This window comes from Xyrauchen texanus, chromosome 13 (genome assembly GCF_025860055.1).
Source record: "Xyrauchen texanus isolate HMW12.3.18 chromosome 13, RBS_HiC_50CHRs, whole genome shotgun sequence".
Lineage (NCBI taxonomy): Eukaryota > Metazoa > Chordata > Actinopteri > Cypriniformes > Catostomidae > Xyrauchen > Xyrauchen texanus.
Window position 1 is genome coordinate 11567598 of NC_068288.1, and position 14847 is coordinate 11582444.

The 14847-nt window shown below is 39.5% G+C and overlaps 1 protein-coding gene across 1 annotated transcript in view; it reads right to left on the reverse strand.

The window, feature by feature from the left end:
• LOC127654326 (pericentrin-like) overlaps positions 1–14847 on the reverse strand; it is a 65191-nt gene that overhangs the window by 16415 nt on the left and 33929 nt on the right. The window contains exons 30-39 of the mRNA XM_052141452.1: positions 13686–13922; positions 13304–13471; positions 12810–12962; positions 12489–12650; positions 10099–11094; positions 7811–7981; positions 3240–3728; positions 612–711; positions 330–502; positions 30–224 (exon numbers count right to left, since the gene is read on the reverse strand). Coding sequence (XP_051997412.1) covers positions 30–224; positions 330–502; positions 612–711; positions 3240–3728; positions 7811–7981; positions 10099–11094; positions 12489–12650; positions 12810–12962; positions 13304–13471; positions 13686–13922 — 2844 coding nt within the window. The remainder of the gene's footprint in view (positions 1–29; positions 225–329; positions 503–611; positions 712–3239; positions 3729–7810; positions 7982–10098; positions 11095–12488; positions 12651–12809; positions 12963–13303; positions 13472–13685; positions 13923–14847) is intronic.

The following is a 14847-nucleotide window of genomic DNA, read 5'->3' on the forward strand; positions in this document are numbered from 1 at the left end:
TTGGTGATCAATTAACAGCCAATCCTCACCCTAGGTTCCCTGTCAGCCATCCTGCAGAGCAGTTCTCTGAGTGACAGGATGGTCTCCTGTAAGGCCCGCCTCTCCCTCTGCCAGGAGGCGGGCAGGGCAGGCTCCGAATCTGGACGGGACTGACCAGATGGGGTGGGGCGATGGGACAAGGATAAGATTCTGCAGCTCTCCTGGTAGACACGCTTCAACATAGCCTTTACACAAAAGGCACGCACAAATATACAGTGAAAATCACTTCAAATCAGTACTTTGTCATCTTTAGATGTTCTGGGCAGCATTGTGAAGATGTTTGTGTTTACCTGTAGCTCTGGTGTGAGGTGCTCATGACTCTCGTGCATGCTGCCCGCAGCACTGTCTGTGTTTTCAGCAGGTGACATTCCTCTGCAGCGCAGATACTCCACAAAATGAGCATCCAAACGCTCTGTATTCTCAAACTCAAGCTTCAGCATGGCCTCCAACTCAGAGCTCACATCTACACACAAACACACACTTCAGATTGAGAAAGGGAAATGATCCATGTAACATTTCACACATGCAGTCTCTTTTTAACAAATGCATGTAGACACAAACACATGACTCACTGCTACCGTATCCATCGCTGACCCACTCCGGCACAGACACAGGAGACGTGGAGCCATGTGGAGAACGAGATGTTACATCCAGATTTTCTAATTCATGAACCTTAAAAACACAACAGCTATTTATATAACTTCTATACCATTATTTTGCCATTGATCAATGTTATTTGAAAGAACAAATAACAAAAAGTAATTTTTGCATTAGCTTTATTTATTTTAACAGTTGTGCTGTAAAAGGGATGATGAATTTAGAGACAACTTTCCTGAGAGGGTTCTCCCATGTTAAAAGCATGCATCAGGTTCCACATACTCAGTCCATAAATAAATTTTACTTGAAAGTGACTCAAATTTCTGTGTTTATATCACACAGCATGAATGTATGAACTTTGAACTAAAACCAGCCCCTCTGGCACAAACAATCATGCCACATTCCAAATCATGGAGATCATATTTTTCCCCCATTCTGATGGTTGATGTGAACATTCTCAGCATGATTTTATGCAATGCACTGCAGCCACATGATTGGCTGATTAGATAATCACATGGATGATTGTTGGTGACAGAGGGGCTGGTTTGAGTATTTCTGTAATTGCTGATCTCCTGGGATTTTCACACACAACCAGAGGTGTAGTGGTAAAAAAAGAGGTGGGTAAACTATAAATTCTGGTGGACCACGACGTGGTCACCCGGTAAGGTGTATCCTGATGACATCGCTATAGGCTATCATTTGATGGTACTACCAAAGGTATCACTGTTGTTCCCTCATCATAGGTCACACAATCACTATTCAATTCATACATTAATCTAAGTTCTTGTTAAAGAGATCCAAGAAGGAATAATATGGTTGAAATCTATAAAGTTTACTAAATGACAAAACAGAGAGAACAAAAATATTTAAGAGAGATAGAGAGGGAGGCTTATATCCAGGGCTTCCAATGCAATGCACTTGTACATAATGATTAGGGATTTGGGATTATTTTCATAGTCGATTAATCTGTTGAATATTTTCTCGATTAATCAATTAGTTGTTTGGTCTATAATATGTCAGAACAATGTGGATCAGTGTTTCCCAAAAGCCCTGGAGGATGACGTCCTCAAATGTCTTGTTTTGTCCACAACTCAAAGATATTCAGTTTACTGTCACAGAGGAGAGAAGACACTAGAACATATTCACATTTAACAAGCTGGAATCAAAGAAGTTTTTACTTTCGTCTTAAAAAATGACTCAACCTGACTAATTGATTATCAAAATAGTTTAGATAGTAAAATAGTGCAGATTAACGACAGAAGAATGAATCTGGTGCCACATATTTTAATTTTAAGAAAACTCAGTTTCTGTAATTAACAGAAGACAATATAAGTTCCATTTTGAACACAAAATAATATACAGTGGTTCTAAACACATAAATTTAACAGATTATATTCAGATATCAATATCAACACAGACCGCCACACATTGATTTTCGATTTATTTTTTATTTTTTACTAAGCCTATTTAAAATCATATTTGATTGCAGAGAGCCGTAGCGCATTCGCGCAGCACTAGGCTACCTCTCGCTCGTCCCTCTCTCTCTCTCTCTCACCCGTACCTCTCGCGCTCTCTCTCCGTCATGGAACACCGCTGCATAAATCTGTCCAACACAGCACTGTCAGTTATTACTTATTAGCCAGCATGCAAGGAGCCAATAAGGAGAGCTAAGTTATTGTTAGAATACAGCTGGATTTTTGAGGTCAGCACGCTGTATATAGCTGGTAGTAGTCAATATCGATGCACGCGCATGGGAAACACTGGCAGCAGCGCATTATGAAAGACTTCGTTTTATAGGTTTAACAACCTATGAAACTAATAATGAACAATATGAAACTAAAACGAAATAAGCTTAATTTAAAATGGCTTAGGAACTATCTATTTAGAGGTGGATAAACGCAATTTAGAGGTGGATAAATCCACTTTGGAGGTGGGTAAACGCTATTTCCGGATTTTGGGAGGTGCGTAAACGGCGTTTACGTGCGTTTAGCCTCCACTACATCCCTGCACACAACGGTCTCTAGAATTTACTCCGAATGGGGCCAAAAACAGAAAAACATCCAGTGAGCGGCAGTTTGTTGATGAGAAGTCAACAGAGAATGGCCAGACTGGTTGAACAGCAAGTCTATGGTAACTCAGATAACCACTCTGCACAATATAATCTCATTTTCTGAGATGTGGGTTGGCGCTGTTTTGGTGGCACGAGGAAGAAATGCACAGTATTAGGCAGGTGGTTTTAATGTTGTGGCTGATCGGTGTCTAATGATCAAGACTACTTTTACTGTGGTTTAATGTTGGTTTTGTTCATTTTGGAGCTTGACAAACCAGAGTTACTACTCACTTTCTTAATGGCAAAGAGCCACGAGAAGACTTTTTGAACATTCTTTTTACAGTTGTACTGTTTGAAACTTATAAGTGGTTCAAGTGACATTTAGGTTGAGTAAATAGACCATTTTTGTTTTGGGGTGAAATATAAAGATTGACAAGTTGACTAGTCATTAAAACAACATGATGACTACTAGATTATTTAAATATGTAGTTTTGAACATCCCTATTACAAGTGCGAACAAAAGACATTCATTAACAGTTGCAGTTGTACTGACCTTATCTGCATCCAGCGAGTCAAGCGCAGAGAGGTGTTCTGACACAGTGAGCGAGCATAGTGATGGAGAGTGTGTGCTAGGTCGGTCCGTCTCTGCAAGTGGGATGAACGTTTGTCTGGCTTGTGGTCTTTCTATGTCCTGCTCCATGGGTGAGGGCTTGCTGTGGAGCTCCAAGCTGGCGTTGTGTAGTGCGCTGAGCTCAGAGAGGTGAGATGCGTGCAGGCGAGAGGGGCGGTCTTCGCTGCAGTCCATCCTCCGCAATGCCTCTGGGGAAGAGAGGGATGGGTCACTGGACAGGCCGTCCAGAAAGTGGTGGTTGTGTTTGGGATTGTGTTCTTGTAGGCTGCAGCGCTGTCTAAGCTGCTCTAGCTCCCTCTGCTGGTAGGCCAACTCCTCCTCCTGCACAGTCAGGTCATCCTGCAGACTCCGTAGCTCTGCTTTCAGATGCTGGTTATGCACCTCCAGGTCAGCCAATGCACGATCTTTATTCTGATGGTGAAATGACAAGAGCAAACCAGGTTTTTACATTCTCTGAAGAAAATGTTAGTGGTTGATTTAGCCTGCAAGTTGGCCATCTAAATAATTCAGACTGATTCAGCGTGCACTACACGACTTGCAGTTGGCAATCTGTGCACAATTACCAACTAACAGTTTTCAGTCATGTTGGTGCACACACTAAATCAACTGATCGCAGACTGGGTGCATCAACTATTTAACCATTCGTCCCCACAACCAGAAACTTAAGATCAAGCTTTATTTCCACATTTTGGTACCAGCACACTGTTTAACCGACTGACATGTGGCTTGTGTGTGCATGTTTTATGTGCACTTGTGCTCTGAGAGCCTCACAAAGTTGTGGTAACGCACACCTAAACAGTAATATACACTACAATTCTGTACAAATTTTTATCTTGTTAAACATAGACAATTATGTCTAAAGTAAAAATTAACAGTGGGGGGAAAAAGAAGATTTGTAAAAAAAAAAAAAAAAAAAAGAGAGAAAAACAGCGTAAATTGCAGTCTAACAGACCAGCCGGCTACCACTGAATAGTTTGTGGCTAATATTTTAAATCATACAATAACAAGAAAACCATTCACTGCTCTTGTCTGGATAACTTTTTTCTAATTTTCTTTTTGGGCTTTTTGCCTACCAACAGAGAAGTAGGATTGAGAGAGAGGGATTGGGACATAACGTAGGTCGGAGTTGAACCTGGGTACCAGTGAGCAAACAGCTCTTACATGCCATGAGCCTCTGCACAGCTTTTCACAAATTTTTTAAACATCTGAATGTTTGCTTTAACTTTTTAAATGCAGTATCAAGTGTTCAAGTACTGTTTTCTTAATTTGTATCGTTGTTCTTTTGTTTTTATTTGTTCTATTGCCTGTAATTTGTTTCTTTAAACTGCTTATGTGAGCAAAATGGGCATTATAAAAAGAAATATACCAAAATTAATCAGATTCAAAATCAATTCAATATCAGAATAGCAAATCTGTATCGATGCCCAGCATTTAAATGCAATTAGTGCTTTTTTTTTTTTTAAATATACACACACACACACACACACACACACACACACACACACACACACACACACACACACACACACACACACACACGGCTAACGGTTTGGAATAATGTACAGATTTTGCTCTTATGGAAATAAATTGGTACATTTATACACCAAAGTGGAATTCACCTGATCACAATTTGTGATCATTACTGATGAAAAAAATTACTATTACAATTTGAAAAAAATAAAATAAAATAACGAGTTAATCAAAAAATCCTCCATGTGCAGCAGTGACAGCTTTGCAGACACACTTGGCAGTTTGTCCAGATACTCAGGTGACATTTCACCCCACACTTCCTGTAGCACTTGCCATAGATGCAACCGTTTTGTCGGGCACTTCTCACACACCTTACAGTCTAACCGATCCCACAAAAGCTCAATGGGGTTAAGATCCATAACACTCTTTTCCAATTATCTGTTGTCCAATGTCTGTGTTTCTTTGCCCACTCGAACCTTTTCTTTTTGTTTTTCGGTTTCAAAAGTGGCATTTTTTTTGCAGATCTTCCCATAAGACCTCCTGAGTCTTCTCTTTACTGTTGTACATGAAACTGGTGTTGAGCGGGTAGAATTCAATGAAGCTGTCAGCTGAGGACATGTGAGGCGTCTATTTCTCAAACTAGAGACTCTGATGTATTTATCCTCTTGTTTAGTTGCACATCTGGTCTTCCACATCTCTTTCTGTCCTTGTTAGAGACAGTTGTGCTTTATCTTTGAAGACTGTTGTGTACACCTTTGTATGAAATCTTCAATTTCAAGCATTGTATAGCCTTCATTCCTCAAATCAATGACTGACTGATGAGTTTCTAGAGAAAGCGGTTTCTTTTTTGCCATTTTTTTCCTAATATTGACCTCAAGACATGTCAGTCTGTTGCATACTGTGGCAACTCAAAAATAAACACAAAGACAATGTTAAGCATAATTTAACAAATCAAATAGCTTTCAACTGTGTTTCATATAATGGCAAGTGATTTTCTAGTACCAAATTAGCAATTTAGCATGATTACTCAAGGATAAGGTGTTGGAGTGATGGCTGCTGGAAATGGGGCCTGCCTAGATTTGATCAAATATTACTTTTCAAATAGTGATTATGCTGTTTTTACATCAGTAATATCCTGACTATACTTTGTGATCAGTTGAATGCCATGTTGGTGAATTAAAAGTACCAATTTCCTTCCGAATCGGCAAAATCTGTACAGTATTAAAAATATTTGGCCACCAGTGTGTGTCTGTGTAATATATATATATATATATTAGGGCTGTCGATTTAACGTGTTAATTCAGTGTGATTAATTTGATAAAAAATTAACACAATTAAATCGCAATGACCCTGGATTATATAATAAGGACGATTCATGCAAGCTTGTAGTACCACCCGTTTACTCCAGAGGGCAGTAAGTGAAACTTCAGCTCTATGGGCAACACAGTTTATACAGTGAACAAAACAACCCATCAGCGTTACATTCTTGCATTCAAAACACTTGGAGCGCAAATTCAAACGAAGGGATCTCAAGATGTGTTCTAAGTATTAAACTATATTTAACTTGACTTAATTTTGTTTATGACTGCAACGCACCCGAGACGCTACACAAGCATGTCTGACGCTTGTTGAAATTGACGGGTCCTTAAACAAGCCCTCATAATAAATCTCCAACTGATTGACAAATTCAATGTAATGGATTGCTGTGAAATGTTTGTCAATAATTGACTTATGATCAATAATATGGTAGTAAACAATACATTGTATTCTAAAGCTGTTTTTTTTATTTGTCTTCTCAATGATGAACTCTTGTAATTAACTGAATATATAATTTTTAAATATTTAAAAAAAGTTAACTATGTATAATTATATGAGGGGCTTTCTCAGCAAATATTTGTATCATGTAATTAATTTGATTAAAAATTTGATATCAATTGACAGCCCTAACACACACACACACACACACACACACACACATGTTGTGTTTCCATGTTTTATGGGGACTTTCCATAGACATAATGGTTTTTATACTGTACAAACTTTATATTCTATCCCCTAAACCTAACCCTACCCCTAAACCTAACCCTCACAGAAAACTTTCTGCATTTTTACATTTTCAAAAAACATAATTTAGTATGATTTATAAGCTGTTTTCCTCATGGGGACTGACAAAATGTCCCCACAAGGTCAAAAATTTCAGGTTTTACTATCCTTATGGGGACATTTGGTCCCCACAAAGTGATAAATACACGCTCACACACACACACACACACACACACACACACACACTGTATTGAAGGAATTCCAATTCTGTTTAAAAAGCATCCCGGTGTGATACCTCAAGAAGCTGGTTGAGAAGTATATTTCTGAAAATGTTATGCAAAGTGTGGCTACTTTGAAGATGCTAAAATATAACACAGTTTGGATATATTTTAGTCACAACACAATTCCTAATTAGTTACATTTCTGTTCTTCCATAGTTTTGATGTCTTGACCATTATCCTTAGATGTGAAAAGTAATAATAATAAAGAATGAGTAAGTGACCCAAAATTTTTGACCGGTAGTGTGTGTACACACGATATATAAACACGATATATAAAAATGAATAATTGGGCATTAGCTGCCTTCATGTGCTATCAGAATTATCCTACTTCCCACATCGTCTGAACTTATTTTGACCACATACCACATATTACTCAGCTTGATGACGATAATGGAATTTTAGTCAAATACACAAAGTAAAAATGTACAACCTGCATAGAATATTTGTTAATAATCCATAAATGAATATGACCAAAATGGCAAGCACTAACAATTAGATGTATTTAGAAAAATGAACAAAACCTGTCATTCAATAGAGAAACTGTACTCTGCCATGTTGAAAGTTTAGAACTTTTCCCATCTCCAAAATGCAGGTTTTAAAATTATCTCAGATTTTCCTATTTACAAAATTCCGATGGCATTTGAAGGCAGCATTAATCCCAACAGGCACATTACAGGAGATCAGCTATTACACACATACCTGTCCCTCTTCCTGTAGCTTCTCTGCTCTCTCTGTGCTGGTACTAAGTCCCTCCTTAACTGCAACTAGCTCCGCCCTAAGAGCATCATGCTCCGCCTTCAGGTGGATAAGCTGCTGCTCTCTCTCGCGCAGAGCAATCTCCGCCTTAGCCAGGGTCTCTTCAGCACACGTCTGCACACATAAACAGATAGCAAACCCCAAGGTTACACATGTATGCACACAAACAACTTATTTCAGTTACATCAGTGGTTAAAAAAAAAAAATTATATTTTTTAGTTCTGTTCACACTTGGATAAAATCAGGGAAAAGAGCCTAAACCCAATACACAAAGCAAGCCTCTAGTAAACATATGGCTTAACCTGTAAATGATTCCAAAGCTGGTGAACATGAACCAAAGCAAAATGTCCACCTTATAAAGTTAAAAGCATTTACAGATTTGCCTCCTGTACAATTACAATAGAAGTACACTCGAAACTAGAAAGTTAGAAGAAAGGATGTTGGTTAAAATACCTCAAACTTACTCAAATGCAGCAAAAATAAACAAAAAGTGTATTAAGATCTCCATTTTAACACACGCTGATCCAAACTAAAATATAAATCAAGCTTTTAAGATACACAGTTTAAAAACAATAAACTGAAGCTTCCCTTTTCTGCAAATGTACTTCCTGTATGAGTTGTTGTCTTGTGAGCCAGATAAGCAGAGAGCTGAAAGGGTTGGGCTAAATCTGCCTGTTCTTGTACATCCTTTTTTTTGTCTGCTGTCATTTCACTCCACACATAATGTGGTAAATCTGTAACTAATTAGAAAGCTTGAGGCGACTTCGCAAAATTGACCATTGACATTATGAACAAACCATAATTCTTATGGACTTTTTGCTGTATCATTCTTGCAATTCAGGACTGCACAAGAAAGAAATGAATACCATGAGACTTTTTGACCATAAACGAATTGCTGGTAAGAGTAATTAAATTAGCAAACCACACTACGCTAGATGCGCAGTATGTTTTTTGTTGCATTGAATCAATGAGGACAACGCAATAGAATGAGTCAGTTTACTGTTGTTGTTTTTATTTTTTTCCTCCCAATCTGTAATGCCCAATTCCCACTACTTGGTAGGTCCTCACGATGGTGTGGGTACTCACCTCAATCCGTGTGGCGGAGGACAAGTCTCGGTTGCCTCCGCTTCAGAGTAAATCCATGCATCTTATCAAGTGGCTTGTCGTGTGGAGACTCCGCATGTGGAGGCTCATGCTACTCTCCGCAATGCACGCACAACTTACCATGCGCCCCACTGAGAGTGAGAACCACTAATCACGACCACAACGATGTTACCCCATGTGACTCCACCCGCCCTAGCAACCGGGCCAATTTGGTTGCTTAGGAGACCTGGCTGGACTCACTCAGCACACCCTGGATCCGAACTCGTGACTCCAGGGTGGTAGTCAGCGTCAATACTCGCTGAGCTACCCAGGCCACCAAGTTTACTGTTGTTAAATTATGAGGGACAGACTGGGTGTGACGAAAATCACATGGGATTCAAACCACATGCTCACAAATGAAACTTTATAATTTGGGGCAGGGGAAAAAAAAAAACTCAAAGAAATGGTTCACCCAAGAATTTAAATTCTCTCATCATTTACCCTCATGTCATCCTTTTTCTTCTGCAGACAATAAACACATTTTTAGAAGAGTATTTCAGCTCTGTATGTCCATATACTGCAATTAAATGGCAACCAAATCTTTGAAGCTCCAAAAAGCACATAAAGGCAGCATATAGTTACCCACGTCTTCTAGAGTAATCCAATTGATTTTGGGTGAGAACAGACCAAATAGTAACACCTTTTGCAATGTACATCTTGCCATTGTAGTGTAAGCACAATCATGATTTCAAGCTCGATTAAACTTCCTAGTGCTTGACGTATGCATAGAGCACTAGATGGTGCTAAGAGGTGTAATAAAGCTTGAAATCATGATGGACATGGAGACTGCTGATGTCAAGATATGTAGTGAAAAAGCAGACTAATATTACTTTTATGCTGCCTATGTGCTTTTTGGAGTTTCACAGATTTAGTCACCATTTACTTGCATGAGTAAATGAGAATTGTAATTTTTTGTAAACCATTCTTTTAAGTTAAACAGAATTGGTTCGGAGTAAGAACATATTCTTTATTCCCAACACTAACTCAAAGTCATAAGAGTCAGACAGGATTAATGTCTTTTTAAAATGTGCAAACACAACAGAAAGCAGTTATTTTTGAATATTGTATAATCAATCCAAGTATCTCACCAATACTTCTTTCTGGGCTTCCCCTTGTTTCGCCACAGTCTCCTCCTGTTGCTCATATAGATCTTTTATAAAGTTCGTCTTTAAAGTGATTTCCTGTTTCAAGTTCTCTATTTCCTCTTGGAGAAATCCCTCACGCTTCCTCAGAGCCTCTCTCTCCATGGAGAGTTCCGTTTTCCCTGTCTCCAAGGCAATGACGTTACCTCTGCATGCTTGGACATACTCCTCAAGTTCCTTGAGTTTGGACCGCAAAGCAGCAATCTCCTTCTGATCCTCCTCCTCTCTGTGCTGTAGCTTGGAAACCAGGCTTTCCAGCTGCACCTTCTCCCCTCTCTGCTTCTGTGCCTCCTCCAGCAGCATGTCAAGCTCCTGCTGCACATTCTCTCTCCTCTCCTCTACCCTTCTCAACTTGAGCTCTGATTCTCTCAAGTCGGACTGGCAAATTTGCCCTTTATCTTCCAACTCTTCCACTCGGTCAGTCAATCTCTCTGTTTCTGCTTGTTTCTCCTCTAGCTGGAGTTTGAGCTCATCTGCCTCCTGTTCCAACATAGCCACTTTCCCTCTTTCCTCTCCCAGACTGTGGCTAAGTGCCTCCACTTGACTCCCATACTGTTCCTCCTGGGACAGCAGCAGTCTTTGAAGAGCTTCCCTCTCTCCGGCGGCATGTTCAAGCTCAATCTGTAACTCCTGTAAACGAGCGCGAGCCAACAGGAGGGTATGGCTGTTCAGCTCCTGACACAGGCTCTCCTCTGGTGCCCTCTGCGGGCGAGGTCGAGGGGACCAGGGGAAGTCTGAGGACTCTGGGCTGTCAGTGTTGGGATCACTGACCTCATGATGGTTGGGGTCAAGCTGGCTTAGCTCCTCTTGAAGCTTGTTGATGACCTCATGGAGCTGCTCTGCCTCTTCTTCCTTGGCATGGCTCAAACGTTCCTGATCGCCACGAAGACGTTCGACAAGAGATCGCAGCTCTTCAATCTCAGCCTGCTTTTCTTCAAGGGTCTGAAAATATCAATGGGGACTACAGTTACAAAACCAGCAAGTTAAATTCCACCATTGAGAAAAATGAAAATTATTAAGTCCAGATGGAACTTAATTACCACTTTTAAAAAAGTAATTGAGAGATATATATATATATATATATAATTTTTTATTTTTTTTAATGTTAAAAATAATAATACCAATGTAATTATCCAATTTAAAATAAATAAATATATATAAATACACTCACCTAAAGGATTATTAGGAACACCTGTTCAATTTCTCAGTAATGCAATTATCTAATCAACCAATCACATGGCAGTTGCTTCAATGCATTTAGGGGTGTGGTCCTGGTCAAGACAATCTCCTGAACTCCAAACTGAATGTCAGAATGGGAAAGAAAGGTGATTTAAGCAATTTTGAGCGTGGCATGGTTGTTGGTGCCAGACGGGCCGGTCTGAGTATTTCACAATCTGCTCAGTTACTGGGATTTTCACGCACAAACATTTCTAGGGTTTACAAAGAATGGTGTGAAAAGGAAAAACATCCAGTATGCGGCAGTCCTGTGGGCTGAAAATGCCTTGTTGATGCTAGAGGTCAGAGGAGAATGGGCCGACTGATTCAAGCTGATAGAAGAGCAACTTTGCCTGAAATAACCACTCGTTACAACCGAGGTATGCAGCAAAGCATTAGTGAAGCCACAACACGCACAACCTTGAGGCGGATGGGCTACAACGGCAGAAGACCCCACCGGGTACCACTCATCTCCACTACAAATAGGAAAAAGAGGCTACAGTTTGCAAGAGCTCACCAAAATTGGACTGCTGAAGACTGGAAAAATGTTGCCTGGTCTGATGAGTCTCGATTTCTGTTGAGACTCATCAGGACTCATTTCCTTAGTGCCAATTGGGCATCGTTTAAATGCCACAGCCTACCTGAGCATTGTTTCTGACCATGTCCATCCCTTTATGGCCACCATGTACCCATCCTCTGATGGCTACTTCCAGCAGGATAATGCACCATGTCACAAAGCTCGAATCATTTCAAATTGGTTTCTTGAACATGACAATGAGTTCACTGTACTAAAATGGCCCCCACAGTCACCAGATCTCAACCCAATAGAGCATCTTTGGGATGTGGTGGAACGGGAGCTTCGTGCCCTGGATGTGCATCCCACAAATCTCCATCAACTGCAAGATGCTATCCTATCAATATGGGCCAACATTTCTAAAGAATGCTTTCAGCACCTTGTTGAATCAATGCCACGTAGAATTAAGGCAGTTCTGAAGGCGAAAGGGGGTCAAACACAGTATTAGTATGGTGTTCCTAATAATCCTTTAGGTGAGTGTATATAAAAGTATATGTATATACACATAAAGGAGAACTGGGGCTGTTTTAAAGGCAAAGGTGGTCACTTTATTATCGTTGGTCAGTTCCAGCTCCTGCTGCAGCTGGAGGATCTGCTGGTTTAAGTGGTCAATCTTTTGATTCTTCTCCTCTAGAAGAGCAGATGGAAGCTGAAGGATAGACTCATCATTCCCCTCCTCTAGCCATCTGGTCAGAGTGTCAACGGTCTCCTAATGGAAACAGACATAATGAACAAACATCCAACCGAACAGCTTTTCAAATCTTCCAGAAAATCAATGTTAACTACATCTCCTACAATATTGTAGAGTTCTGCGAGATATATATATATATATATAAATAAAAAAAATAAAAAAAGACTACACAGGTACCTTTAAGTGTGTAATGTGAGCATGGAGTTGGTCCTCTGTAGCTCTGCTTTCTCTGCTTTTGAGCTCCAGCTGTAGTGTGAGCTGTCTGCTCTGTTCCTCCCTCAGTTCTACATCTTTCTCAAGCTCAACTACATGCTCCGACAGCAACTCCACCTACGAGATGAAGTATCAAGCAATAAATAACATTTTTTCCATGTTAATCGGAGGTTTAAAACCATGAAGGGTTGCTTGATTACCAATTTCTACCTTCTACGGTGAAATTTTATTGGTCCAAAATCCCACTCTATATAGCTGTGCATTAAGCATCAAGTATGTTAATATAATCGAGTGATTGCTTTACTTCATAAAGCATTTTGCTTCGCAAACATGATGTGCCGCACCTTGTTGTATATGGTCTTGGGTTGCGTTCTGATAATTTTGATGTATATACGTAATCTATTAATCATTTTTGTGAAACTCAGATTAACTGCATCTAAACATTCTCCTTGACACACCTGTTGCTCTCTGGTCTGCAGATCCTTCTGTGTAGCTTCCAGCTGTTCCCGAAGGTTGGAGTCAGAGTTTACATCAGGGAAACGGTGTCTGGTCTCATCGAGTTTAGACTGCAGTGCAGAGATCTGAAGCTTATTGTCATACTGCTGTTGCTGCAACGCTTCTTTATCCTGAAAGGGAACCCACAAACCAATATGGGTTAGTGCTACAAAGACACATTTGCAAAAACATGGGGGAATCATTTGAACAAACCACTACTTTGAACACCAATACCCAATCAAAAACAGGGAACTATTTGCCATGCAACTTAATTCTATGCTCTTGTAATTTTACGTTCAAATGTAAGTGTGCGCAAATGTGTTTTGTACTAATACAGAGATGCACCTGAGTGAGCTCCTGAAGACTCTTGCATGTTTTCTGAATTTCTTGCTCCAGCTGTGTGACAGTCGTGCTGGCCTCCACACTGCTCAGTAACGCCTGCTCCAGCTCACGGATACGAGTCACCAGTTTTTCGATCTCCTCATTGCGCTCTTCCACATCATGTTGACACTGCTCTTTTGCGGAATATAGCACATTGAAGTCTTCCATCTTATCTTTGATCAGAGCCTGAAGGCTCTCCACCTGTACAAACCCCCCAAAAAAAACACAGATCTAAAAGGCAAGTGTGAGCGGGTATTTAAATTAAAATGCTGAAGATGCATGTGGGCATATGGGCCTAATAACACAAAGTAAAACTAAATTATAGCAACAGTCTCGTGAAGCATGGATATATTTAAAGAGCTACAAGGCCACAAACTAATGTCAGACAGGACATCTCAAAAGAATGGACACAGATGATCGGAGCATCATGATTTAGGTAAAAAGGCGCTCTTGCAGTAGCAGCTACTATAAAAGCGGGCCGAGACATTTCATAGACTGTCCAGAGGGGAAGCGCATGGGTTTTAAAGGAATATTCTGGGTTCAATACAAGTTTAGCTCAATCGACAGCATTTATGGCATCATGTTGATTACCACAAAAAGTGATATAGACTCGTACCTCCTTTTCTTTATATATATATATATATATAAAATAAAATAAAATAAAAAAGCAGAAATGGAGGTTCCGGTGAGGCACTTACAATGAAATTGAATGAGGCCAATTTTTGGAGGGTTAAATACAAAAATATGAAGCTTATAATTTTATATAAGCACTTGCATTAATTCTTCAGTTAATACTCGTGTATTGTTTGAGCTGTTTAGTGGTTTCATTTTTACAGTCATTTTAGGGTTTGTTGACATTACATCATGAAAATTAAGTTGTAAAATTGTATACAACTTTACACAGAAAAAGTTAGTAAGTGGTTTTATTACACTAAAATAAATGTAAACAAACATTATACAAATATAACAAAATATAAACAATGTTAAAATAACAAAAGTTATGTCATGTAGCTATACTTTTGAAAAAGTGAGTATTTTAAATGCTCAATACATTTTTGTGGTTATCAATATTATGCCACAAATGCTGTTGATTGAGCTTAACTTGTACTGAACCTGGAATATTCCA